The following is a 26,618-nucleotide window of genomic DNA, read 5'->3' on the forward strand; positions in this document are numbered from 1 at the left end:
TAAACAATGAGATAACAAATAACAAGGTCCAACACAATATTAAACACAGTGGATAAACCATAAAAGGACAAATGAGTGAAATATCACAATAAAATAACTAAAAGGGTTTACAGTGTGTGACTGATATGTTGTTATAAGAGAGGTGGATGGGGTGGCCTGGGTGTTGGCCTTACCGGTCTGACGATCAGAGTGCCATCTTTACAGGGTGTGGTTTTAGCGTCACTCTCGCCCTCCTCGTGAACGATCATAGTCTTCACTGACTCCGTCTCACCGTTGCTCAGCCTCGAAGAGCTGGAGGTGGCATAAACAGAGAATCAGGAAGAGATTGTTCTAATCACATTCATTTTCCTTCACACGCTCAAATGTCATTGCAATATGATGTCATTGTGAGTAGGGATAGGGTTGGGGTTCAGGTACAGGTCCTCCAATACGTACACAGCCCGAGAGTCCTCTGGTCCTGAGGTAGACTCCTCCCCCCCCTCCTGGTCCACCTCTTCATCATCATCCTCATCTGTGGTGCCCGACTCTTCACTGGATGAGGAGTAGTCCGTCACCTTGTGGGGGCGTGGAACATCCTCCACTGCACGCAGCTCTTTGGCCAGTGCCGTCAGGTCCTAGAGAGGAGGGTGGGGGTCAGAGGTTAGAGGTCAAATTCGGTTTCCTTCCTCTTCTCTCTCTCTTTCTGTCTCTCTCTCTCTCTTTTAGCTCTCGTTTTCCGGGTTGTGGATTTGTTGCCGGGTCATTCGCAGGGTTAAATGCAGGAGACAGGATGCAGGAAGCTGCTTGGGGAGGAAGTGAAGTCACAGGTGCTCCAGCCAATGAGGAGTGGGCCGGTGAGTAGCAAAGCCAACAGGAGATGAGAAAAGAGATTTTTGTATTTAACTAGGCAAGTCAGTTAAGAACAAATCCTTATTTTCAATGATGGCCTAGGAACAGTGGGTTAACTGCCTTGTTCATGGGCAAAACAACAGATTTTTACCTTGTCAGCTTGGTGTACCCGCTAGGGTACCTGCCGCCACATGAGTAATAACACACTGCTGCCATAATTCCAATCTGTCCACAAGGCTGGAAGAGGTTAGTGAGTCATCAGATGACAAGACCAGACCCGAGCATACAAGGAAGGAAGGGGCTGCAAGCATGAGAGAGATTGAATGATCCAATAGAAAGAAATATAAGAAGTATGGGGGAGGAGACGTTAAAAGGCGCATGAGTAAAATAGCACCAATCAGGAGAGAGGCAAGTCATTAGTACAGAACCCTTCAGCCAATGAGATTGTCAGTACAAACACGCACTATTTCACTCTAGCTTACCATTTCCCCCTACAGAATTCACATGAGTACCAGTAATCCACAGCGCAAAGGGCGAAAGACACAAAGAACTATGTCAGATCATTGTAAAACCATCATTCCCACTCAAAACTGTTATTTCCACCGCTTTTTGAACTGTCACAACACTTGGTCTCGTTCAACACCAGTTAGTACACTAGCTAGTACACTAGTCAGCTAGTCCAATAGTTTTACGGGGGTAAGATCTCACCACCGGTTGGTTAGGTCTGACCAATTCCTTCCTCTCCTCTGGGGTTTTCCCAGCATGCTCTGGGCGCTGAAGGGGAGAACCCTCAGACTTTGATGACGCTGAGAGGGGGACAGCGGGGATACCGGTCAGTAAACTAAAGAGCTATGTGCAGAATTTTTTGTGGTGTATTCAATGGCTAATGTACTCTAATGAATCATATACTGTAATCTAATGCTGCATTGTGGTGCTAAATGTATTATCATTTGATTACCAATAATTGGGTACTTTGTATACAATAGTTATGTGTGTGTGTCTTGAGAGTGTGTATGTGAGGAACTCCTCATGAGACTATGCATGTGTGTGCGCGTGTGTGTATCAGGGGAACATAAGACTCACAGCGGGCTCTGAATCTCTCCCCTGAGCCGCTGTGAGAGCTGGAGTTACTGGAGCCAGAGGAACTGCCAGTACTACCACTACTACCACTGCCTGGCCTGGGGACCAGCTTCTCCACCCGCTCCCACAGCAGACGCGGCTCCGCTGCAGCACTGTGGAGAGAGGTTATAGACACACATACTTTACATATAGGCAAAATATATACAATATCAGTCAAAACTTTGGACACACCTACTCATTCAAGGGTTTTAAGTTATTTGTACTATATTCTACATTGTAGTATAATGGTAAAGATGTCAAAACAATGAAATGGCACATTTGGAATCATGTAGTAACCAAAAAAAGTGTTAAACAAATCAAAATAGCTCTTATATTTTATATTCTTGAAAGTAGCCACCCTTTGCCTTGATGACAGCTTTCACACTCTTGGCATTCTCTCAACCAGCTTCATCTGGAATGCTTTTCCAACAGTTTTGAAGGAGATCCCACCAATACTGAGCACTTGTTGGCTGCTTTTCCGTCACTCTGCGGTCCAACTCATTGTTGAAAAACAAATGATAGTCCGGCTAAGCACAAACCAGATGGGATGGCGTATCGCTTCAGAATGCCTTGAATTCAAATAAATCACCAACAATGTCATCAGCAAAGCACCCCCACACCATCACACCTCCTCCTCCATGCAGCACAGTGGGAACCACACATGCGGAGATCATCCGTTCACCTACTCTGCGTATCAATAAGACACGGCGGTTGGAACCAAAAATCTCTCATTTGGACTCATCAAACCAAAGGACAGGTTTCCACCAGTCTGATGTCCGTTGCTCGTGTTTCTTGACCAAGCGTCTTCTTATTATTGGTGTCCTTTAGTAGTGGTTTCTTTGCAGCAATTCGACCATGAAGACCTGATTCTCACAGTCTCCTCTGAACAGATGATGTTGAGATGTGTCTGTTACTTGAACTCTCTGAAGTATTTATTTTGGCTGCAATCTGAGGTGCAGTTAACTCTAATGAACTTATCCTCTGCAGTAGAGGTAACTCTGGGTCTTCCTTTACTGTGGTGGTCCTCTTGAGAGCCAGTTTCGTCATAGAGCTTGATGGGTTTTGCGACTGCACTTGAAGAAACTTTCAAAGTTTTTGAAATTTTCCGTAATTACTGACGTTCATGTCTTAAAGTAATGATGGACTGTCGTTTCTCTTTGCTTATTTGAACTGTTCTACAATGTTGAAAATGGTAAAAATAAAGAAAAAACCTGTAGGTGTCCAAAACCTTTGCCTGGTACGGTACATTTTAATAGGCAGACATATAGACGCATACATTTTCATAGACATGCACACAAAGTCTCACAGGAGATGAAGCTCAGCATTATAGAGAATTGCTAAGAGAGAAAAGGTGTGCACACACACACAAATAGGAGACAAGGATATGTATCACAGGGCAGAGCAGTGAGTAATGTTACATAAAAGCCTCCCACACAGTATCCACACACAGAGTAGACCAGGACTCCACAGAGAACAGACAGACACACAGTATCCACACACAGAGAAGACCAGGACTCCACAGAGAACAGACAGACACACAGTATCCACACACAGAGAAGACCAGGACTCCACAGAGAACAGACAGACACACAGTATCCACACACAGAGAAGACCAGGACTCCACAGAGAACAGACAGACACACAGTGAAGAGGTTTTACATTACAGTACTGAACACTCGAAAAGAAGAGGAGAGGGGGATGGTGAAACAGCACAATAGAGGGGGAGACAGACACAGAGAGACGGACGGAGAAAGACAGAGAAAGGGCAGATAGAAAAAGAAAGAGGGACATGAAAAGGTACCTGCTGGCTTTCCTCTGGCTCACCGGGTTGCTAGGTGTGGCATTGCCATGGAAAGGGGAGTCCCTGCATGACAGTACTGGAGACCTGGACGTTGTCCTCACAGGAACCTTCCATACAGACAGATGCCATTTCTCACACAAACTCTACAGACACACACACTCGGAGCGCGTGTATGCACGAGAGAGCGTGACATAGGGGTGCCAGGAGCACAAATGCTAGACACACTTTTAAGACATCCTTACAAGGTCCCGACAACGTTTCTACAATGTCCAAATGATGTTCCCCCCATACCCACACTGTGTAAAGTCACCCCACTGAAAGAGTTAGGTCCGATACACAGCAAAAGACCGCATTATATCCACACTCTTCCCCTTATCAACCCCTGACTTAACACAAACACAGTTGTCAGGTTATATTATTGATTTGTTAGCATTCCTCTGTAGTAGTTTCCAGGGGACAGGAGGGGAAATAGCCTAAGAACAGGGCGCAGCATCCAAAGCAGAGCAGAACAAACAGCCTCTCCATTCAGAAGGAATACTAACACTGACATTGATTTGAGACACTAACAGAGGCTCGTTTGGGAAGTGGAGGGGGCAGAACAGGAAATGACATACTCATACCTCACCAGGGAAGAGGAAGTGATGTTTGATAGGTAGGCCCTATGTGAAGAGAGGACAATAATTCCACCTCTAATTTGTGCAGATGGGGGGAGGCAAAAAAGGGGCCAACGTCTAGATTTCAACATGATGAATATTTTCCTAGAACAGACGGAATCCTACCCCTCATTTGTGATAGCCTTCAGCGTCCCATTCATTTGGGAGCATTTCTAAAATGCTGAGATGTAAAAGCACTCAGCATTCAAGTGATTGCTGCTGCAGCTTTCTTTCTCTGCTATTTTTAAAACAGTCTCCTTCTGAGGTCTGGGAGGCTGAACGAGGGAGGGTTCTGAGAGGAGAGACAATAGAGGGGGAATAGAGAACAGAAAATGGACCTCTAATCCTTTCATAACGTTCTGCTCTCTCTGAATCCTCTCAGCAGGCCAGGGTGAGGAGGTGGTAGAGCCCTGCACAGGCTTGAATTTTAAGTCAGAGCCCGAGGCATGTCCGCGACGTTAAGGTCCGATTGATTCTGACAAATTGAAGGCCCTGTTCAAAACCCAAAATCAGAAATAACTTCCTCCATTAGTAAATCCATTAGCTGCTCCTCTCTGTCCGTCACTCGCTCATGCACTCTGTTCGCTCTGCATGTGCTTTTCTCATGGCGGCTCTGGGTCTGAGAGTATCCATAGCAACGGTTCCACTTGGGCTGCTCTGCTCAATGACGAGACAGAGAGCAGTTAGCTGTGAGCTACTTTCATCACTCAAAACTCAAGCAACAATTATTTTCAGTGAAATAATCTCTCCTGTTTTATATTTTACTAGGTTGAAGCACTTCTGATGCCATGTTATGATCTTAGTCAGATATGACTGTACAGCGCAGCAGAGCAAATGGCTCAGCTTCAAAATGTTAGCGATCAATTTAGTGATACCCGAGCCCTGCCCGGTACCCTAGTTACTGATGAAAAAATAAGCCTTACCCTGCCCTAACCCGATGTATAATGTTGGGGCCCGTCGGGCTTGGGTCGGGCAGCAGAGCTCAAGGAGGAGGTCGCCCCATCTTAGCTATTACTGAGACAACGTCACTCTGCTCATTCACTCCAGTATTGTCCTCTCCAGCATGGCCATCTAGTGACTACCAGTCTACCTGTCTACAGTTCAGACTTCCTATTAAAGTCGTCAAATGACTAACAGTCTACTCTCCTTTGCCAGGGGATAGGCCTGTTCTTACCCTGGGAGGGGAGTCGTCTGTGGGGGCCTTTTCGAGGGGAGTGGCCCTAGGCTGCGGGTGGGGCTGCAGGTCAGTGTGTGCGGGCGATGATGATGATGATGATGGTGCAGGTTGATGGTGCTGCTCCTGAGAGCGTAGGTTGAGGTGTGCAAAACCAGGGACGATGGGCTCACTGAAGGAATGAGAGCGTGAGACAACAGGGGGAGTGGCGATGCTGCTCTTTAGAGCGGCCAGGTGGGACCATTGGACCTTCCAGAGACAGATAGACAGACGGGGTTCATCAGAGGGGAAGGACACATTGGGAGGAATGGGGGAGGAGGAGGGAGACACAACAAGAGAACAAGACCACAAACACAGGCAGCAGACAGTGATTGGATACGGAAGCTTCAGGAAGCATAAAAATGGGTGGAGCAGTCATGCAACCAATATGAAGTCTTAGGAAGACAGATTTGATTGGTTCACATCACAGACAGCCAATGACAGCTCTACCTGTTTTGGTGCTCATGATGCTTCAGTCTCATCACCAGTTGTGAGAATGAGCATGATCACATAAACAAGGCATACACAGATGAGCTAGCATCATGCATGGACAGACACAATCACACATACTCACATATGGCATGCACATATTCAAGGATACTTTTTTTGTGAAAAGTAACTGAGAAGAGTATCATCCAATAGGAACATATCAATACTAGGTTTATAGCTGAAATTATTCAATGTCCTATTACTTTCAAATATGTACTGAGAAGCCCTCAGACATGAAGCCCCATAGAAAGAGACATATCCCTCAACAAATGAGTCTTTTGTAACGAGCCCATATCATCACGCTTCATATCTGTCTCTAATGACGTGTCACTAACGAGTGCAGTGACTAATGCATTTAAATGGCTCTGCTAAAAAATGTAGCAATCAATTACATCATCATCATTGCCACCAAATTCAACAATGTTTAATCTAATCACCATGACATTATCCAAAAAAAGAATGTTGCCCTGAATGGTGAACTGTAACAATGACTGTATTCATGCTGGGCTGGTTGAGTCTTTCTCCCTGAGCAGTTGAGATGAGAAATATACTGAGTCACTATGAAAACAGAAAGATGAATTCTGGATGTGTTTGTGTTGTTTAGCACACAGTCCCAATGTAACAGCTATACTTTTATAAAGAATTGACCATCTCAATCAACAACCTGGCAATGCATACACTCGCATACACACACACACTCACATAATACAGAAGGAAGTCAGAGGTAGAGTGAGTGGGTGAAGCTGGTATTGAACAGTGAGTGGCCAGATCAGAAGCAAGCAGCCTGGACTTCATACTAACACAGGGGTGGAGGATAGGCTGCCACCCAGGGAAGCATCAAAGACATTGGAGGAACCCATTAAGGGACCAGAAAGTTAAACTATGTCATCATTAAGGGACAGAGAACAACGCCCACATTTCTCCGCACAGTGAAAGAATTCAGCTAGAGCGGAGGCTAGAACAAAGGGAGGGGGAGAACAGAAAGATAGTGAACACAAAAACAGTCATCTACTCTGTAGCTAGTTAGACACCACTACTGATACACAACCCGGAGAGAGAGTGAGAGAGAGGGAGAGAGACCGTCCTGTTAGACCTACTTGGAAAGAAGAAGGGATTGGAAAAATAATTAAGGAAAAGGACAGTGTAGCGAAAGGAGGAATAAGCTACTGCCGGTAGGCCATCTTGGTTGCCGTGGTTACCTGGGCTTCCATCGGTCTGTGCATGGCGGGCGGGGCGGCCACGGGGGCGTTTCCATTAGCGACTGTCTCTGCGGCGCGGGGAGGAACTGGGGGCTGGACCTTAACCTGGGCAGCCTGAGGAGATCCTTGGATGTTCTTACGGTACCTCTCATCGGCCTGGAGGGACATACAGCAAGGACAGAGAGAGGGACAGAGTAATTTACCGTCACCAGGCCAAAGAGGATTGAGCCACAGCAGCAGTGGGAGGGGTCAGTAGTAAGATCAGTTAGGATCACCATGAAGACAGGCACACTAGCAGGGACTAGAAAGCATTACCACAACATGACAACCAGAGAGAGATATTATGACATGAAGAATAACTGGGGAGGCTTGTTCATCATGTATTAGCGCATCAAAGGAGGCCTACTGGCAGAACACAGTTAACAAACAAGACCTGTTTAGTATTGCACCTGAGGATAGGAGGGACAGGTTAGTTTCAACCATTCAGCTGACAAAAGCCAGACTCCAGAAGAGCAAGGCCTAATGAGCTGCCTCTATATCAGACTGGGTCATTAGCTCTAGGATAGCGACAACAGCAGCATTTATTAAAACTGCTGAGGTGACCCCCCCCAAGTATCATTTTTGTCTTAAATCGGTTGTTGTCTAGTACCGTCTTTTTGCTATCTAGGGCCATCTACTTTAAGTGCTGCCTGTCTTCACAGTAGCCTACTTGGTGTGGGAACTGCTGACTGATATTAACTTGTTTGTTGACACATTAACCAGGATTAATCTTAAGGTATAGGGGGCAGAATTTTCACTTTTGGATGAATAGCGTGCCCAATTACAACTTCCTGCTACTCATGCCAAGAATATAAGATATGCATAGTATTAGTAGATTTGGATAGAAAACACTCTGAAGTTTCTAGAACTGTTTGAATCATGTCTGTGAGTATAACAGAACTTACGTAGCAGGCAAAACCCCAAGGACTAACCGTTCAGATTTTTATTTATTTTTAGATCTCTGTCTGTTCAGTGGGTTCTCATTGGGAAACAATATTTCTTAGGAACTTGTTTTTAGTTCCTACCGCTTCCACTGGATGTCACCAGTCTTTGGAATTTTGTTGAGGTTATTCAATGAAGAAGTACAGCCATCTAGGAACTGCGTAACACTGTTGAGAGTTGCGCAAGACTTGAAAAGTAGCTTGGTTTGTTGTCTTCCTGTATTGAACACAGATAGACCCGTCTTCAATTTGATCGATTATTAACGTTTAAAAATACCTAAAGTTGTATTACAAAAGTAGTTTGAAATGTTTTGGCAAAGTTTACAGGCAACTTTTGAAATATTTTGTAGTGACGTTGCGCAATTTGGAAGCTGTTTTTTTCTGGATCAAACGCTCCAAATAAATGGACATTTTGGATATATATGGACGGAATTAATCGAACAAAACAACCAATTGTGATGTTTATGGGACCTATTGGAGTGCCAACAAAAGAAACTCGTCAAAGGTAAGGCATGTTTTATATTTTATTTTGTGTAGCGCCTGCAGGGTTGAAATATGCTACCCTCTTTGTTTACTGTTGTGCTATCATCAGATAATAGCTTCTTATGCTTTCGCCGAAAAGCCTTTTTAAAATCTGACATGTTGGCTGGATTCACAATGAGTGTAGCTTTAATTTAGTATCTTACATGTGTGATTTAATGAAAGTTAGATTTTTATATCATTTTATTTGAATTTGCCGCGCTGCATTTTCCCTGGCTTTTGGCAGAGTGGGACGCAAGCGTCCCCTATACCATAAGAGTAGCAGGGCAATTTGTGACTGTTGCCGTTGTAATCAGTGGCTGTATTGGAGGGGGAGTGGTTTCTCCTCTCCTAGGCAATTAGCCATTTTTAAACTTGTTACATTTCACTTTATTTAACCAGGTAGGCTAGTTGACAACAAGCTCTCATTTGCAACTGCGATCTGGCCAAGATAAAGCATAGCAGTTCGACACATACAACAACACAGAGTTACACATGGAATAAACTAAATATACAGTTAATAAAACAGTCGAAAAAAAGAAAACAAAAAGTCTATATACAGTGAGTGCAAATGAGGAAAGATATGTGAGTTAAGGCAATAAATAGGCCATGGTGGCAAAGTATTTACAATATAGCAATTAAACACCGGAATGGTAGATGTGCAGAAGATGAATGTGCAAGTAGAGATACTGGGGTGCAAAGGAGCAAGATAAATAAATAAATACAGTATGGGAATGAGGTAGTTTGATGGGCTGTTCAGAGATGGGCTATGTACAGGTGCAGTGATCTGTGAGCTGCTCTCACAGCTGGTGCTTAAAGCTAGTGAGGAAGATATGAGTCTCCAGCTTCAGTGATTTTTGCAGTTCGTTCCAGTCATTGGCAGCAGAGAACTGGAAGGAAAGGTGGCCAAAGGAGGAATTGGCTTTGGGGGTGACCAGTGAGAGATACCTGCTGGAGCACGTGCAACGAGTGGGTGCTGCTATGGTGACCAGTGAGCTGAGATAAGGCGGGCTTTACCTGGAGCCAGTGGGTTTGGCGACGAGTATGAAGCGAGGGCCAGCCAACGAGAGCGTATAGGTCGCAGTGGTGGGTAGTATATGGGGCTTTGGTGACAAAACGGATGGCACTGTGATAGACTGCATCCAATTTGGTACCGGCAATAGGTACCGGGAGGTGTGCTCTTTACCTCTACAAGGAAATTAGCAAGTGTTAGTACTTCAGGCTCCCGTGAGCTATCGGGAGCTATCAGCGGCAGCTCGTTGCAAAATTAAGAGCGCAGACGAAAAAATAAGGATGGTCCTGCCGAGTTGTTCTGCATAGTCTTTTGTAGCTTTGACAACTATGTACTTGTTTTCTATTCCCGTTTGCTCCTCTCCATGTAGGCTTTACAGATGCTCCCCACCCCTTGGCTGTAACCCTTCTATTTTAGTGTACCATGGGCACAAAACCACAAAATTCCTGGACTCTGGCAGCGTTTGGAACTATGCTGCCATTTAGTCCCTTGACTTTCTGGCCCTGACGGAGAAATGGATCACCCCAGAGAACACTGTTACTCCAGCTACTCTCTCTTCATCTGACTATGTTTTCTCTGATAGTCCAAGAGCATCTGGTCATCGTGGAGGTGGCACAGGGCTATTAATTTCTCCTAAGTGGGGATTCTCTTTTCTGCCTCACTCACCCTCATTTAAATTCCATGCTGTCACTGTCACTTCAAGCTTAACATTGTTGTCATCTATCGCTGCCTTTGATTAATTTCTTTCCAACTTCCTTTCCCCTCCTTGCCCCTTTTGAATGGACCCTTTCCCAGTCCCCTCCCACGACTAGAGGCTGTTCGCCTACTAATCTCACTGCAACCAACCTCCAGGTCTCTCTGATCACTACTTTGTTTCTCCCTCTACTCCAACCCTAGCCACAGCCCCTACCCAGGTGGTCATGTGCTATCAAAATCTTTGCTCTCTCTCACTACTCTCTCCTCTTCTGTCCTCTCTTCCTTTAGCTAAATCCTTCTCTCCTCCTGTCCCCTGATTCTGCCTCTTCAACCCTCCTCTCCTCCCTTTACGAATCCTATGACTAACGCTGTCCCCTTTTCTCCCAGCTGGCTCGGCCCTTCCCTCCTGCTCCGTGGCTGAGTGACTCATTGCGAGCTTACAGAACAGGGCTGTGGGCAACTGAGCTTAAATGGAGGGAAACAAAACTTCCGGAGGACCTATCATCCTTTCACTCCCTCTGTACCTTCTCTTCCTCTGTATCCGCTGCTAAAGCCACTTTCTATAACTCTAAATGTAAAGCTTCTGCTTCTAACTCTAGGAAACTATTTGACACGTTTTAATTCCTCAATTCTCCACACCCTCCATCTCTGCCAATGACTTTGTCAACCTCTTTGAAAATAAGGTTGATGACATCCGCTCCTCATTCACTCAGCCTATTGTGTCCAATGGTCCAACTCACACAGAAGTACCCTTCGCCTTGACCTCTTTCTCCCATCTCTCTTCAGATGAAATCCTGCAACTAGTTAGGTCCGGCAGTCCGACAAGCTTCCCTCTCAACCCCATCCCATCCTCCCTTCTCCAGACCATCTCTAGAGACCTTCTCCCATTCCTCAAATTCATCCTTGACCACTGGCTGCATCCCCTCTGACTTCAAAATGGCCAGAGTCACTCCCCTCAAGAAACCAACACTCGTCCTCTCTGACGTCAAACTACAGACTGGTATCCCTTTATTTTCAACACACTTGAGCGTGCGGTCTCTGGCCAAATATCTCACTAGCTCTCTCAGAATGATTTTCTTGACCCTAACCAGTCAGGCTTCAAGACAGCTGACTCAATAGAAACGTCTCTTCTCCGTGTCACGGAGGCTCTCTGCACTGCCAAAGCTGACTTTGTCTCCTCTGTTCTCATCCTCCTAGATTTATCCGCTGCCTTCAAAACGGTGAACCATCAGATCCTCCTCTCCACCCTCTCAGGGCTGAAAGGTCTCAGGCTCTGCATACTCTTGGATTGCATCCTACCTGGCAGGCCGCTCCTACCAAGTGACGTCGAGAGGATCTGTGTCTGCGCCACGTAGTCTCACAACTGGTGTCCCCCAAGGCTCGGTTCTAGGTCCTCTCCACTTTTCTCTATACACTAAGTCACTTGGCTCCGTCTTATCCTCACATGGTCGCTCTTATCATTGCTATACAGATGACACTCAACTTCTTTTCTCCTTCCCCCTTCTGACACCCAGGTGGCGGCACGCATATCTGCGTGTCTGGCAGATATCTCAGCTTGGATGTCGGCCCACCACCTCAAGCGCAACAAGATGAAGCTGCTCTTCCACCCGGGGAAAGCTTCCACACTCCAAGTCCTCTCCATCACAGTTGACAATTCCACGGTGTCCCCCTCCCAGAGTGCAAAGAACCTTGGCGTGACCCTGGACAACACCCTGTCGTTCTCTGCAAACATCAATGCAGTGACTCGCTCCTGCTGGTTCATGTTCGTGAACATCCGTAGAGTACGACCCTACCTCACACATGAAGCGGAGCAGGTCCTTAACCAGGCACTCCTCATCTCCCGTCTGGACTACTGCAACTCGCTGTCGGCTGGGCTCCCCACTTGTGCCATCAAACACCCCCCTTACTAGCGCTGACTTAGCTGATAGAGTATGTATTTTTCCTCAATAAAGTGATTGTGATGTGTGCGATGTGGTTGTCCCACATATCTATCTTAAGATGAATGCACTAACTGTAACTCGCTAAGAGTGTCTGCTAATGTAAATCCCAAACAGTACTCTTCACTGAATATTTGATTGGACAGATTGGGGAATGGTGAAATGCTAATAGACTGCCATTTGAATGTAGAAAGACTATGGGTCAGTAGTTTAGACAGGGTTGTATATGTAGTTTCTACACTGAGTGTACAAAACATTGAGAATACCTTCCTAATATTGAGTTGCTTACAACCCCCCCCACACACATTTTACCCTCAGAACAGCCTCAATTTGTCAGGGCATGGACTCGAAAGCGTTTCACAGCGATGCTGGCCCATGTTGAGTCCAATGCTTCCCACAGTTGTGTCAAGTTGGCTGGATGTCCTTTGGGTGGTAGAACATTTTTGATACACACAGGGAAGTGTTGAGCGTGGTCTCATCCTGAGCAAGAATAGTAATATAACCAATAAAGTGAAAGTCCCTCACACCAGCAATCAAGCCACACAACCCACAGAGATGCACACCCTACAGTAGATAGTATTCTTAAAGCTGTTTATGACAGCAGCAGCACAAGCAATAGTAGCATTCAGCAGCAGTGTCATGGCAACGGAGCTGGGTATCACCTCTCCGATTGTGGCGGGGCCTTTGTGGTCAGAAGTCAGTTGCTGTGGGGATTTGGTCTTCTCTTGAATCAACAGTTGCTGTGGGGACTGAGGCCTGTTGGTGGCTGGCGGCAGGGGTTTGGGCTGCTGTTGGAGAAGCAGTAGGTAGGACTGATCCTGCTGTTGGAGCTTCTGGGCCATACGCTGCTCCTCCAGCTCCTTCCACTTGTGCTCCTGAGTGCAGGGAGGTGTGGTGGTGCATCATCTAAACTTGCCATGGTGTGTGCTGTTCTATTTTAAGGAGTTCTGTAGAATGAGGGCTGGTGTCTTAATGGAAGAAGCTGTATCCATGTAACCAGGAAACTGATTAATGGGTTTGTATTTTCACCGGGACCCAATTATTCTAAGAGTTTGAATGCTTTGAGAATATTGATATAGCCCAAATATTGGTTTAAGATGTAAAGGAAAAATGACTGAGCTAAAAGTTGATGATGAGTAAGAAGACATGGTGGGGGACAGTAAGACCGTGTAACAGAATCAATGACACACAATGGTGGTGTGGAAGGATGTGAGTGATCATATCCTCACATTATCTAATGTCCTCTTCTCAAACCCCTGGAGGAACATATGCCTTCAACAACATACACAACATAAACACGTTGCCACGCAGATCCGCTAACACACCGTCTCAGCAGAATTAGGAACATTGGGAAAGAAACAATGAAACCCCTCTCTTCCTGTAGATAGGACACATCCTGGTGACATCATCACTTAAGAACTGTAATAAACACTGACTTCCACAACTTGGCCCAGAGAATTCATAACCTCCAAGCTCAATAGTTAGCTCCCTTCAGATCTGCCATACTGTGACATACTCTAACCAGATTTTCTTGAGACAGATAGAGTAGTGGGACTTCAATAAATCTAAAACTTGCTAGCCATTCTCCAACACCCTACTACAGAGTGAAACCCATAAATTACAATCCAATGATTTAGAAGGCTAGAAGAACAGATGGATAATGGAAGATATCTAGATGGATAGAAGTAGATAGATAGGCTTACAGAGTTTGGTCTCACCAGCAGCATGGCCTGTTCGTGGAGCAGCTGCTGCTGCAGGATCTCCAGGTGCCTCTGCTCCTCCTCCAACTGGCGACGGATGTACTCCTGACAATAAAAACACACACACAGACACACAGGTCATCAAGTGTCAGGGAAGACTACATGTACTATGAAGGAGAGTGTTGTCAATGGAGAGTTCTCCTACCTGCTCGCGGTCAGCCCTCCTCTTCTCCTCCTCTGCCCTCCTGCGCTCCTCCTCCTCTTTACGCCGGCGTTCAACCTCCTCCATACGCCTCTTGTCATCCTGCTCGCGGCGCCGCTGCTCACGCTCCTGCTGCCTCCTCATCTCCCGCTCGCGACGCTGTTGCTATGGACAGCCACAGGGGGCGACAGAGAGCAGGTATCAGGAGCACTGACATCACTATCAGTTAACACACGGAGCTAGTTAGCGGTCTTGTTTATGGTCACCATATCTGGCCATTATGAGATAAGCTAGCCATTTCTTGTTGTGCTGGTCTTGCTTCCCAGGGTTCACAGTTGGTTAACTATGCTATGGAGGTGCCAAGTTTTACCTGTAGGCTTATCATCACCATATCAAATGACAGTGTGGCTGGCAGTCTCTTAAAAATTGTCTCATTAGCATTGATTTATTAAACCATCTCTATAAGTACAGTAAGTAGCTCTACGCCAGTAGAGTAAGACCTGCAGGACACTGTGTGTGTGGTCCCTAGTTTTATTAAGTACACTATGGTTGTCCCTGGCTGCATCGTGAAGTAGCATGTCTCAATTTTTAACCTTTCAACTTGCAGATGGTGTCACACCCTGACCATAGTTTGCTTTGTATGTTTCTATGTTTTGGTTGGTCAGGGTGTGATCTGAGTGGGTATTCTATGTTGGATGTCTTGTTTGTCTATTTCTATGTCTGGCCTGATATGGTTCTCAATCAGAGGCAGGTGTTAGTCTTTGTCTCTGATTGGGAACCATATTTAGGTAGCCTGGGTTTCACTGTGTGTTTGTGGGTGATTGTTCCTGTCTCTGTGTTTTGCACCAGATAGGGCTGTTTTGGGTTTTCACATTTCATTGTTTTGGTAGTTTATTCATGTATAGTTTTCCTTTATTAAACAAACATGAATCATCACCACGCTGCGTTTTGGTCCGCCTCTCCTTCACCACAAGAAAGCCGTTACAGATGGGGGATATCTAAAACACATTCTCATGCCCCTTAGTCAACTAGCCCAAGAGGATTCCCTGAACCTACAGTATAATTCAGAAATGCACTTGCTCATAATCAAAAGAAAGCTTGAGGCTGTCAAGTTGTATGTGAAACTGTATGGGAAAATGTGTGATTTTGACCTACTGTACATGGAAGGATATATTTACTCCATTTTACAGGTTGTGTGTCTTTTAAAGAGGTTCCAAGCTGAGACATTAGACATGGTAATATCATGGGGACTACTGCATTTAGGGCATAGGTCAGAGAATTGGCTGTGCTGATTTCTGCAGACTAAAACAACAGACAAGCAGAAGCTTTCTCCCTCCAGCATGTTCTAAAGTCTCTCTGGCCCGGGTCTCCCAGAGAGGCTAAGATAGAGACAGCTCTCTGGTCTTCCTCTGGAAGAGATAAAGGCCAATTAGGGAACACAACCCAGAGGCTGTACACAAACACACTAATCACTACTGAAAACACAACACAGAGGAGGGAAACGTCTGTGGGGAGTGTGTTGACTGTTCTAGCACGGTCACAAACATGTTATGCATACATGAACAATTTATGGGTGCAGCCTGCAAAGTAAAAGGAACAAACACACACACACACACACACCATTAAATGTAATGAAACAGCGGGGAGCAGGTCTCGAACCCTCGACCTTCAAACCCGAGGTCTGGCGCGCTATCGACTGTGCCGCAAAAGCATGCTCGTGCGGCAGGGTCGATTTCCGCGCTTATAAACCCAGAGTCGCTACACTACTCCCTCCTTTCAAAGAGCGCGTCCTCGCGCTAGCTTGCGACTCTACGTCTTACAGGAACGTGCTCACCGGCCAAGCACACGCACTGTCATGGATGTGAGGTCCGATCCCACTTCTGACACCAATGTAATGAAACAGTGGAGAGCAGGTCTCGACCCCTCGACCTTCGAACCCGAGGTCCGGCGCGCTATCGACTGTGCCGCAAAAGCATGCTCGTGCGGCAGTGTCGATTTCCGTATTTATAAACACAGGGTCGCTACATAAACAGGGTGGAAGAACACACACATACACAAACTTAGACACACACAGACACACTCGCTCTCTCTCATACCTCCTCCAGCCTCCTCCTTTGCTCTTTCTGCTGCTCGATGCGTTTCTGCCTCTCTGCCAGTAGTTGGCGCTTGTACTCCTCCTGCTCCCGGAGCTGCTGCTCCTGCAAGAGCTGCTGTCTGCGCAGGGCCTCTGAGCGTTCCTTGTTCTCCTGCTGCAGACGGATGAAGTCCCTACGCAGGGTTGATTCCCCTGGCTGGTTCACTATAGAGCTACGGGACAAAGAGATATGTTAATATGGAGCGCTATGGACTGAAAAGACATGTTAGCTAACGCATTTGCTATTAGTATGTTGGCTAGTTTTTTGGATTAATCCATGTGGGTTAGTTACCTGGGCTCCCCCTCCTGCTCCTGAGCTTCCTCCTCTTCTTCTTCACTCCCACTGTACTCATACTCTGTATCATCTAGAGAAGAGAGGAAAGGGTGAGAATGTTTCAAATGTCTTCTGGAGATGTCTTAGAGAAGACTAGTAGTGTGTGTGTGTGTGTATTAGTATGTCTAAGACTCACCCTTCTCCCCTCTCTTCTTCTTGGTGCGGTCGATGTGGTCTTTGAGCTGGATGCGGACCTGCCTCTCGTTGGGCTGGTCCCTGATGAAGGGGTGTTTCAGCAGCTGGTCGGTGGGGGGGCGCTGGGTATAGTTCTTCACCAGGGAGCCTTCAATGAAGCTGCAAAACTTCTTAGACCTGAGGAGCGGAGAGAAGCCATTTGTTACTTTTATGAGCCTATCTACCAGGCAATGTCAGATGAGCTATGAAAGAGTTTGGTGGTTTAAATGTCTGAAATCATAAGGGCATAGATTAGTTACATACCATTTCTTTGACTTGAGTCGAGGAGGAGGGTTTCTGGGGATGAGGAAGAGCGCTCTCATTGGATGCATATCGCACAGTGCTGGAAGACAAGACAAAACAAACACCAACAATTTCAACCAGGTTAGCTCGATGGAAAAAAATAGTACTGTAGAAGTCTAATAGTAATGTTTGGGGGGATTTTTCATTTAACTAGGCCAGCCAGTTAAGAACAAATTCTTATTTTCAATGACTCCCCCCCCTGGACGACACTGGGCCAATTGTGCGCCGCCCTATGTGTGGTAATAGAGTGGCTGTACTTACGAGGAGCTCCCTCAGCCATCTCTATAGCTGTGATTCCAGTGGACCACAAGTCACTCTGCAGGAGAAAACACACTATGAGAGATATGAACACAGCTACCATTGTTTGTGTGTGTGTGTGTGTGTGTGTGTGTGTGTATATGAATATATACGTGCATGCATCTATATAGGATGGTAATTACCACCCTCTCTGGTCATGACAACATCTACCCCAACCTGCTACTGTACTGTCTGTACTGTCCCATCAGCCTACACAGCCACATACAATGGCACAAACGCAAGCAGCTATCATTCAACTAACTTTACATACAACTGGACACTGACAGCCATTAGCAGATAGTGGCATGGTGTTATTGAGTGCATCTTACTCTGTAGTCGTAGGTGGCGTCTGGGTTCTCGTCGCAGGCAATGACCTCCGGCGCCATCCAATAGGGTGTCCCGATGAAGGTGTTCCTCCGGCCCACTGTCCGGTCCAGCTGGGCGCTCACACCAAAGTCCACTGGAGGAGGGGGAGAAGACCAGTCAGAACCAGTTCAAACTAGTCCCATGTATCATGTTTCAAACCAGCCTCAGTTTGAATCAGACTCATTTGAACCAGTTTAAACCATTCTAGCCTCTAGCATCAAATCATCTCAAACCAGTTGAAACCAGTGAACTCACCCAGTTTGACCTCAGCGTTCTCAGTCAGCAGCACGTTCTGGCCCTTGATGTCACGGTGGATCACATGGTGGGCGTGCAGGTGAGCCAACCCCTGAGGAGAAACACAGACCATCATGAGACCACAGATACCAGCATGCAACAGCAAGGGGAACGTGTAGGAAGTAAAAGTAGACTCACCCTGAGGATCTCACGGGAGATGTAGGCGATCCAGTCCTCCTTCAGTGTGTTGCCCTTGGTGTTCTTCACCAGGTCAGTGATAGAGCCTGCACCACAGAACTCCATCACCAGCTAGAGACCAATAGAGAGAGAGCGAGTTAGTCATTTACACATATGCGTGTCGCGCACACACACACACACACTATGCAGCCATAACAGTGTAGATGTAAAAGGTTAGAGACACAGCTGTGAAAACAACAATCGTGGTACCAGTGGTGGAAAAAGTACCCAATTGTCATACTTGAGTAAAAGTAAAGATACCTTAATAGAAAATGACTCAAGTAAAAGTGAAAGTCACCCAGTAAAATACTACTTGAGTAAAAGTCTAAAAGTATTTGGTCTTAAATATACTTAAGTATCAAAAGTAAAAGTATGAATATTTTACAATTCCTTATATTAAGCAAACCAGGCGGCACAATTTTCTTGTTTTTGTTATTTGCAGATAACCAGGTGCACACTCCATCACTCAAACATAATTTACAAACAAAGCATGTGTATTTAGTGAGTCCGTCAGATCAGAGGCAGTAGGGATAACCAGGGATGCTCTCTTGATAAGTGTGTGAATTGAACAATTTTCCTGTCCTGATAAGCATTCAAAATGTAATGTACAGAGAGACCTAAGACGACAACATAGCAAGGCAGAAACACATGACAACACAACATGGTAGCAACACAAAACATGGCAGAAACATTATTGGGCACAGACAACAGCACAAAGGGCAAGAAGGCAGATACAACAATACATCATGCGAAGCAGACAACTGTCAGTTAGTCCATGTTTGAGTCTTTGAATGAGATAGAGATAAAACTGTCCAGTTTGAGTGTTTGTTGCATCTCGTTGGAGGTGGAGGGAAGGATGGTTTGAAGGGGATATATCTGTAGCCACTCATTCATAGATGGTTGTAGTGAGGAGGACTATGGATGGCGAAGTAGGTAGAGTGAGGATGGTACCTCCTATTGAACCTAACTAGCAATGTCATCCTATGACACCGTTATGAAGGCCTTATGCTGGAGGTGTCCAAGTAGTTCAGGCTTGAGTTTTAGGTAGATGTATTTGGGACTGAGGGATAGACTAGGTAAATACACACTCACCCATAGCTGGTCGTCATGTCCTGGTGGGCTCTTCTTGATGAAGGCTCCGTAATAGGTGGCTATGTTTCTGTGGTGGGAGTACTTCTTCAGCATGTTAATCTCCAGTTTAATCTCCTCTTCTTCATCCTAGACTCACACACACAGAGTGAGAGAGAGAGAAAAAGAGAGAGCGAGAGAAAGAGAGAAAGACCATTAATAGAGCTAATAAATTCCCATTGCCCTGGAGGGGGGTAATTTTATGAAGTAATGGAGCGAATCATAACAAACAAAACAAATATTCATTGTTCTATTTGTTCTGGCCAGGGAACACATCCTAGAGACATGTGAACTGATAACAGTCTCATCTGAGAGCCCCCGGTGACAAACCAACCAACCACACACACACCCTAACGAGCTCTTTGTTTTGTGTATGATGGTCGATGAACTGACACTCCATAGGTTGTTTACCCCTCATGGCATTTCCAGAGGGGAAGTTTGTTGTAATCATGACAACAATAACAGAAACAGACTGCTATTTATTCAACCAAATTGAGCCTGGTAAATAGCACCATTTATTGACTTTCAGTCACAACGAGAATGTTGATGAGCATGGAAGTGAAAATGGCACGTCCTATATCGTAAATGATAATGGAGCCAAATAAACCAATATTATCACACAGGCGCGCACACACACAGTGTATGATTCACTCATAAACCATTCTGGCTGGTAAAGCATTGATTTAGCAGTGGTAAAACATTGATTTAGCGTCACTTTGTATAACGCTCCCTCAACATGTGGTCTTCCTGTTGCTGGGATGACCTGTCATTTTTTTTACTCATCGTCTTATTAATGAAGCCGGTGACTTATGTGGTACTCCCTGATCATATTCTAGTCCTGTACCTTGGCATCGACTTCATTGGACCACTTCTGTATTGAGCGCGTCACTGGTACTTCCTGTTAGAGTTTTTGCTTGTAAGCAGGAATGAGGGAGGACAGAGGTCGTTACGGTCAGATTTGAAATATGGAGGGCGAGCTTTGTAGGCGTCTCTGTGTGTGGAGTAAAGGTAGGTGGTCTAGATTTTTGTAGCCTCCACTTGCTTAGCTGACATTTCTGGTAGATTTAAGTTTTCCTGCATTAAAATCGCCGGCCACTAGGAGTGCCGCCTCTGGATGAGCATTCTTGTTGTTGTTGCTTATACAACTTGTTGAGTGTGGTCTTGGTGCCAGCATCGGTTTGTGGCGGTAAATAGACGGCTATGGAAAACATAGATGAAAACTCCCTCTGTAAATAATATGGTCCATAGCTTATCATAAGGTATTCTAACTCCGGCAAGCAAAACCTTGAGACTTCCTTAACATTAGAGATTGCGCACCAGCTGATGTTAACAATAAGACACACATCCATTGAGCTTAACCGACGCTGCCATTCTGTCCTGCCGGTGCATAGAAAAACCAGCAAGAATATTATCCGTGTCCTTGTTCAACCTAGTTTCTGAGAAACATAGGATATTACAGTTTTTCAGGTCCCGTTAATAGGATAGTTTCAAACGGAGCTCATCCAGTTTGTTCTCCAGTGATTGTTGTACGTTCGCCAATAGAACAGAGGGTAGAGGCAGATTATTTACTTTCCGCCGTAGCTTCATTAGGGTGCACGCGCATCGGCCTCTATATCGCTGTCTCTTTCTCTTCCGGATCAGGGCCAGGTTACGGTCATAGGAAATGGAGGAGGAGACATTATGTACAAAAAAAGTTGAGCTCACAAAATAGCAGAATTGGTCAGGAGCATGTGAAACATCCGCTATGCATTTCAGTGCCATTCTTCTCTCAGTCTGCACTTTCCATAACCTCATATTTTCATCACCACATCTTCTATCCCCCAGTTCTCTCATAGTCCGGATGCCATTTTCACAACTCTAAATCATGTGTAGGAAGTGAGATAATGATGGTGGGAGGTGTTAACAAGGGTGGCCATCTTACAGATAGTATCACACACAGTGGAAAGAATAAGGGGGATGGGTCACCCTTTTTAATACCTCCCACCATCATTATCTCACTTTCTACAATAAAGATATTCAGCTAAGAGAGTGAGCCAAGACAGTGAGAAGAGATGAGTTGAGAGAGACAGTGCACGAGAGAGAGAAAGAAGAGAGAGCCAACAAGAGGGAGAGAGGAAAGATGGAGACTGTTTGAATCAGGGCTTTTGCTAATAACTTCGGACTCCTATTGAATCCCAGTGAATTAGCCTCCAAAAGCAGCCTCTCTGCTAGGTTAGCTTGAGGAGCAGGACTCTAGATACTACAGTCCTCTGCTCTAGTACACCTAATGTGATTAGAGGTTATAGAGTCACAGAGGCAGGGAGAGGAGTGATAGGGAGAGAAAGAGCAAAAGGAAGGGAGAGAAGAGAGATGGGAAGAGAGCAAGACAGAGAGAGGAGGAGCAAGACAGAGAGAGGAGGAGCAAGACAGAGAGAGGAGGAGCAAGACAGAGAGAGGAGGAGCAAGACAGAGATAGGAGGAGCAAGACAGAGAGAGGAGGAGCAAGAAAGAGGGTGGGAAAGCGAGCAATAGAAAAGGGGAGAGCAAGAGAGAGAAAGGAGACAGCAGGCAGGAGAGGTGATGAGAGACGAGTGGCTGAGCGACTTAAAACCCTCCCATAATCCCACTGCACTTCAAATGAACCTTCTGAGAGGAGGAAAGAAAAACAAACTCTTCCCCTTCTCTCTCTTCCACTCTTCTCTATTTCTCCCTCCCTCCCTCTATGCTGTATGTAGGACAGGAAGTGGTATCTGGGTCAGAGCACATATGCTGAAATGAGCCTGTAGAGTAGAGTGAAGCTAAAACTATACTGGAGCTGTCTGTAGCTCTACTGTAATATGTTATATTCACAGGAACACATGGAACACACATACATGGTAGGGAGCTCGGGCAGAAGAACTGGGTTTACAATAAAATGATATGTTCTCATCTTAGGCATAGACCCTATAACTGGTGTGCACCACCACTACACATACATCAATGATGCTACCTGGCTCTCTGCTTCTTCAAGTAGTACTATACCATTGTATACACAGTTAAATAGTACTGGGCAATTCCACTGTAACGGAAAATGAATGCCAAACAAAAAAACATTGATTTCAAGTTTAACAAACCATACAACTATATGCACAATGACTACTTTGAACAATTTACAAAGTAAATTAAAAAATACATATTTACTGGAAAAACTCTGCAGATGCAGTAAAATCTCCCTCCGTTTTATTCTGTTACCAAACATTGTATCTGCACAGTTCTTCCTGTAAACGTGGAAATTGTTAAAAGTTGCCTTTTTACAAAGAGGTGTATGGTTTGTTTGTTTGTTTGTTTTTTAGGAATACATTTTCAAGTGAAAAATCTGGGTCACTGTTTCCATGCTCTACAAACAGATGTTTTCTGCTGACCAGGAGTTCCTGGATGACGCATATCATATGTACTGGATCCTGTAAATCCACTAGACTAGCCTATCCCCCTGCAGGACAACGATAGAAGATCAAGAATTTCAAAAATAAACATGCTACCACAACCCAACTAATTCCCTCTCTTGGCAAATGCCCAAACCCCAACTGAAGTGTTTATTTTACAAAACAGCTGAACAGGGAGAAAATTACCCCTTTCGAAAACTCATCACAGAAAAGAGTTGATATGTGAAAGATCTGTAATAAGTGTAGATCACCAGTAGGACTGTATAAATACAAGCCACACGCCAATACTCAGACAGTCTGGCAAACAGAATCCATCTCTCATTCTCTGTCCTCCTACTCACTCCATCCATCCTTCTCCCTGTCCTAATTGTTTTTTTCTTTTGCGTTATTGACATGAGAAATAAAAGGATGGTGCTTGGATGTTTTTTTTCTCAATCGGTAACAGGGTAGGAATATGCTTTGTCATGTAGGCAAATACTGTCTGTAACATTTGCCTAGTGACAATAGTCTGAGTCTGTCTTTCTGTTCACACTTAGTATACACGCACGCAAACACACACACAAACTTCTTACATGCAGTATGCCAAGATAAGAGGAGTGTGTAACGCAAATAGCAATGACACACCAGTTTTTCTTCAACACAGAGGGTAAGAAACTGCTGAGTCACATCCAGTGTGTATTACTGTATTGAGCTCAGATTCTTGACACCACCTTCACTCTCACTGTAGGAGCCGTTTTGGCCCGTTTATGTGCCATTTCATGTGTTGTGTACACAGTACCAGTCAAAGGTTTGGACACACCTACTCATACTTTATTGTTTTACTATTTTCCACATTGTAGAATAATAATGGAATAATAGTAAAGACATCAAAACTATGAAATAACACATATCATGTAGTAACCAAAAAAGTGTTAAATGACTCAAAATATAGATGTTTTTTACCCCATTTTCTCCCCAATTTCGTGGTATCCAATTGTTAGTAGTTACAATCTTGTCTCATCGCTACAACTCCCATACGGGCTCGGGAGAGACAAAGGTCGAAAGCCATGCGTCCTCCGAAACACAACCCAACCAAGCCGCACAGATTCTTAGCACAGCGCGCATCCAACCCGGAAGCCAGCTGCACCAATGTGTCGGAGGAAACACCGAGGAAACACTGTGCACCTGGTTAGCGTGCACTGCACCCGGCCCGCCACAGGAGTCGCTAGTGCGCGATTAGACAAGGATATCCCTACCGGCAAAACCCTGCCTAACCCGGAAGACGCTATGCCAATTGTGCGTCGCCCCACGACCTCCCGGTCGCGGCCGGCTGCGACAGTGCCTGGGCGCGAACCCAGAGTCTCTGGTGGCACAGCTAGCACTGCGATGCAGTACCCTAGACCACTGCGCCACCCGGGAGGCCCATGAAAATATATTTACTATTCTTCAAAGTAGCCAACCTTTGCCCTTGATGACAGCTTGCACTCTCTTTGCATTCTCTTAACCAGCTTCATGAGGAATGCTTTTCTAACAGTCATAAAGGAGTTCCCACATATCATGAGCACTTGTTGGCTGTTTTTCCTTCCTTCTGCGGTCCAACTCATCCAAAACCATCCCAATTGGGTTGAGGTCGGGTGATTGTGGAGGCCAGGTCATCTGATGCAGAACTCTCATCATTCTCCTTGGTCAAATAGCTCTTACACATCCTGGAGGTGTGTTTAGTGTCATTTTCCTGTGGAAAAACAAATGATAGTGGGACTAAGCGCAAACCAGATGGGATGGCATATCGCTGCGGAATGCTGTGGTAGCCATGCTGGTTAAGTGTGACTTGAATTCTAAATAAATCACAGACAGTGTCACCAGCAAAGCACCTTCACACCTCCTCCTCCATGCTTCACGGTGGGAACCACACATGGAGATAATCTGTTCACCTACTCTGCGTCTCACAAAGACATGGCGGTTGGAACCAAAAATCGCAGATTTGGACTCAAAGGACATATTTCCACTGGTCTAATGTACATTGCTAGTGTTTCTTGTTCCAAGCAAGTGTCTTCTTATTATTGGTGTCCTTTAGTATTGGTTTCTTTGCAGCAATTTGACCATGAACACCTGATTCACGCAGTCTCCTCTGAACAGTTGATGTTGCAATGTGTCTGTTACTTGAACTCTGTGAAGCATTTATTTGGGCTGTAATCGGAGGTGCAGTTAACTCTAATGAAGTTGTCCTATATAGCAGAGGTAACTCTGGGTCTTCCTTTCCTGTGGCGATCTTCATGAGACCAGGTTTCATCATAGCGCTTAATGTTTTTTGCGACTGCACTTGACATTTTCCATATTGACTGACCTTTATATCTTAAACTATTGATGGACTGTCATTTCTCTTAGCTTATTTGAACTGTTCTTGCCATAATATGGACTTGGTCTTTTACCAAATAGGGCCATCTTCTGTATACCACCCCTACCTTGTCACAACACAACTGATTGGCTCAAACACATTAAGAAGTAAAGAAATTCCCCAAATTAACTTTTAACAAGGCACACCTGTTCATTGAAATGCATTCCAGGTGACTACCTCGTGAAACTGGTTGAGAGAATGCCAAGAGTGTGCAAAGCGTGGCTACTTTGAAGAATCTCAAATAGAAAATATATTTTGATTTGTTTAACACTTTTTTGGTTACTACATGATTCCATATGGGTTATTTCATCGTGTTGATGTCTTCACTATTATTCTATATGTCGAAAATAGTAAAAATAAAGAAAAGGCCAGGAATGAGTAGGTATGTCCAAACCTTTGACTGGTATTGTATGCTGTCTGTCAAGGGTTATTTCTACTTGTTTTGTACACTAGGGGGCACTATATGTTGGGGTCATGGGTCACTGGTCACGTATATGGGTCTTTCTATAAATAATGGGGCCAATGTGTGACATTGGGATAAACATTTCAAAATGGTTTGAAACAAAAAATAAAAAAGATTTTTATGCAGTTCCACATGTGTACTTAGAGGAAATTGTCCCATAACTCCACCTATACAACAACATAGACCTAGGACTATACATTATTTAAGCAGGGTTAATATAGACATTGGCAAGTCAAATTCTAGGACTTTCAGGGACTTTTTCATGCACTTAATTGTTATTTTCACTGACCTCAATGTTATACAACGGTATCATTTACATAATAAACCCATGAATAGTGGTAGCATTAATCTCACTATTTGAATCTCACCATTGTTGTTTTTATATTGAGAAAGTGTCCAAAAACCAGGTTCCTTTTTTAATGAAAGGATTTGAATGGTAAAGCCAAGTTGAAGCAAACAGATGTCATCCTCATAATAAACGCACATGATTTAACCGAAACAGAGAACTGCAACACGCTTGAAGCGGCAGGAAACAATTGAAAGTGGCCACATCTCTCACAAAAACTGACACAAAATATCATCACGGATAATTATAAAGGGAGCAGGAGGACTTTTCAAGCACCAAATTGAGGAAATGTCAAATGTTCAAGGTAGGCCTATTCCAGTACTTTCTGAGCTCCAAATTCAAGTTCAAGTGTCATTCGGAAAATTCCTTCCTGGATCAGATGACGATATGTGAAAACATTACAACGTAACTAAATCTGTTGGACACCAAATGCGCATCCAACAAGTATTATGCAAGGTAAGGTGAACTATTTCGGTTTG

General features: G+C 44.9%; 1 protein-coding gene across 20 annotated transcripts in view; it reads right to left on the minus strand.

The window, feature by feature from the left end:
* Positions 1-26,618, minus strand: part of LOC112239382 (mitogen-activated protein kinase kinase kinase kinase 4) — a 100,133-nt gene that overhangs the window by 17,329 nt on the left and 56,186 nt on the right. For 4 of the 20 annotated variants that reach the window (XM_024407870.2, XM_024407898.2, XM_024407852.2 and 1 more), the window contains exons 4-23: positions 19,520-19,645; positions 18,389-18,499; positions 18,212-18,302; positions 17,920-18,050; positions 17,555-17,609; positions 17,255-17,333; positions 16,953-17,128; positions 16,775-16,847; positions 16,445-16,655; positions 14,352-14,513; positions 14,150-14,251; positions 13,109-13,321; positions 7,303-7,458; positions 5,576-5,824; positions 3,749-3,855; positions 1,912-2,060; positions 1,537-1,634; positions 1,311-1,319; positions 436-614; positions 174-291 (exon numbers count right to left, since the gene is read on the minus strand). In XM_024407870.2, coding sequence (XP_024263638.1) covers positions 174-291; positions 436-614; positions 1,311-1,319; positions 1,537-1,634; positions 1,912-2,060; positions 3,749-3,855; positions 5,576-5,824; positions 7,303-7,458; positions 13,109-13,321; positions 14,150-14,251; positions 14,352-14,513; positions 16,445-16,655; positions 16,775-16,847; positions 16,953-17,128; positions 17,255-17,333; positions 17,555-17,609; positions 17,920-18,050; positions 18,212-18,302; positions 18,389-18,499; positions 19,520-19,645 — 2,595 coding nt within the window. The remainder of the gene's footprint in view (positions 1-173; positions 292-435; positions 615-1,310; positions 1,320-1,536; positions 1,635-1,911; positions 2,061-3,748; positions 3,856-5,575; positions 5,825-7,302; positions 7,459-13,108; positions 13,322-14,149; positions 14,252-14,351; positions 14,514-16,444; positions 16,656-16,774; positions 16,848-16,952; positions 17,129-17,254; positions 17,334-17,554; positions 17,610-17,919; positions 18,051-18,211; positions 18,303-18,388; positions 18,500-19,519; positions 19,646-26,618) is intronic. The other 16 variants (XM_024407923.2, XM_024407864.2, XM_042319718.1 and 13 more) reach the window with 10 other exon arrangements.

The sequence above is a fragment of the Oncorhynchus tshawytscha genome, linkage group LG03 (assembly GCF_018296145.1).
Source record: "Oncorhynchus tshawytscha isolate Ot180627B linkage group LG03, Otsh_v2.0, whole genome shotgun sequence".
In the NCBI taxonomy this organism is placed as follows: domain Eukaryota; kingdom Metazoa; phylum Chordata; class Actinopteri; order Salmoniformes; family Salmonidae; genus Oncorhynchus; species Oncorhynchus tshawytscha.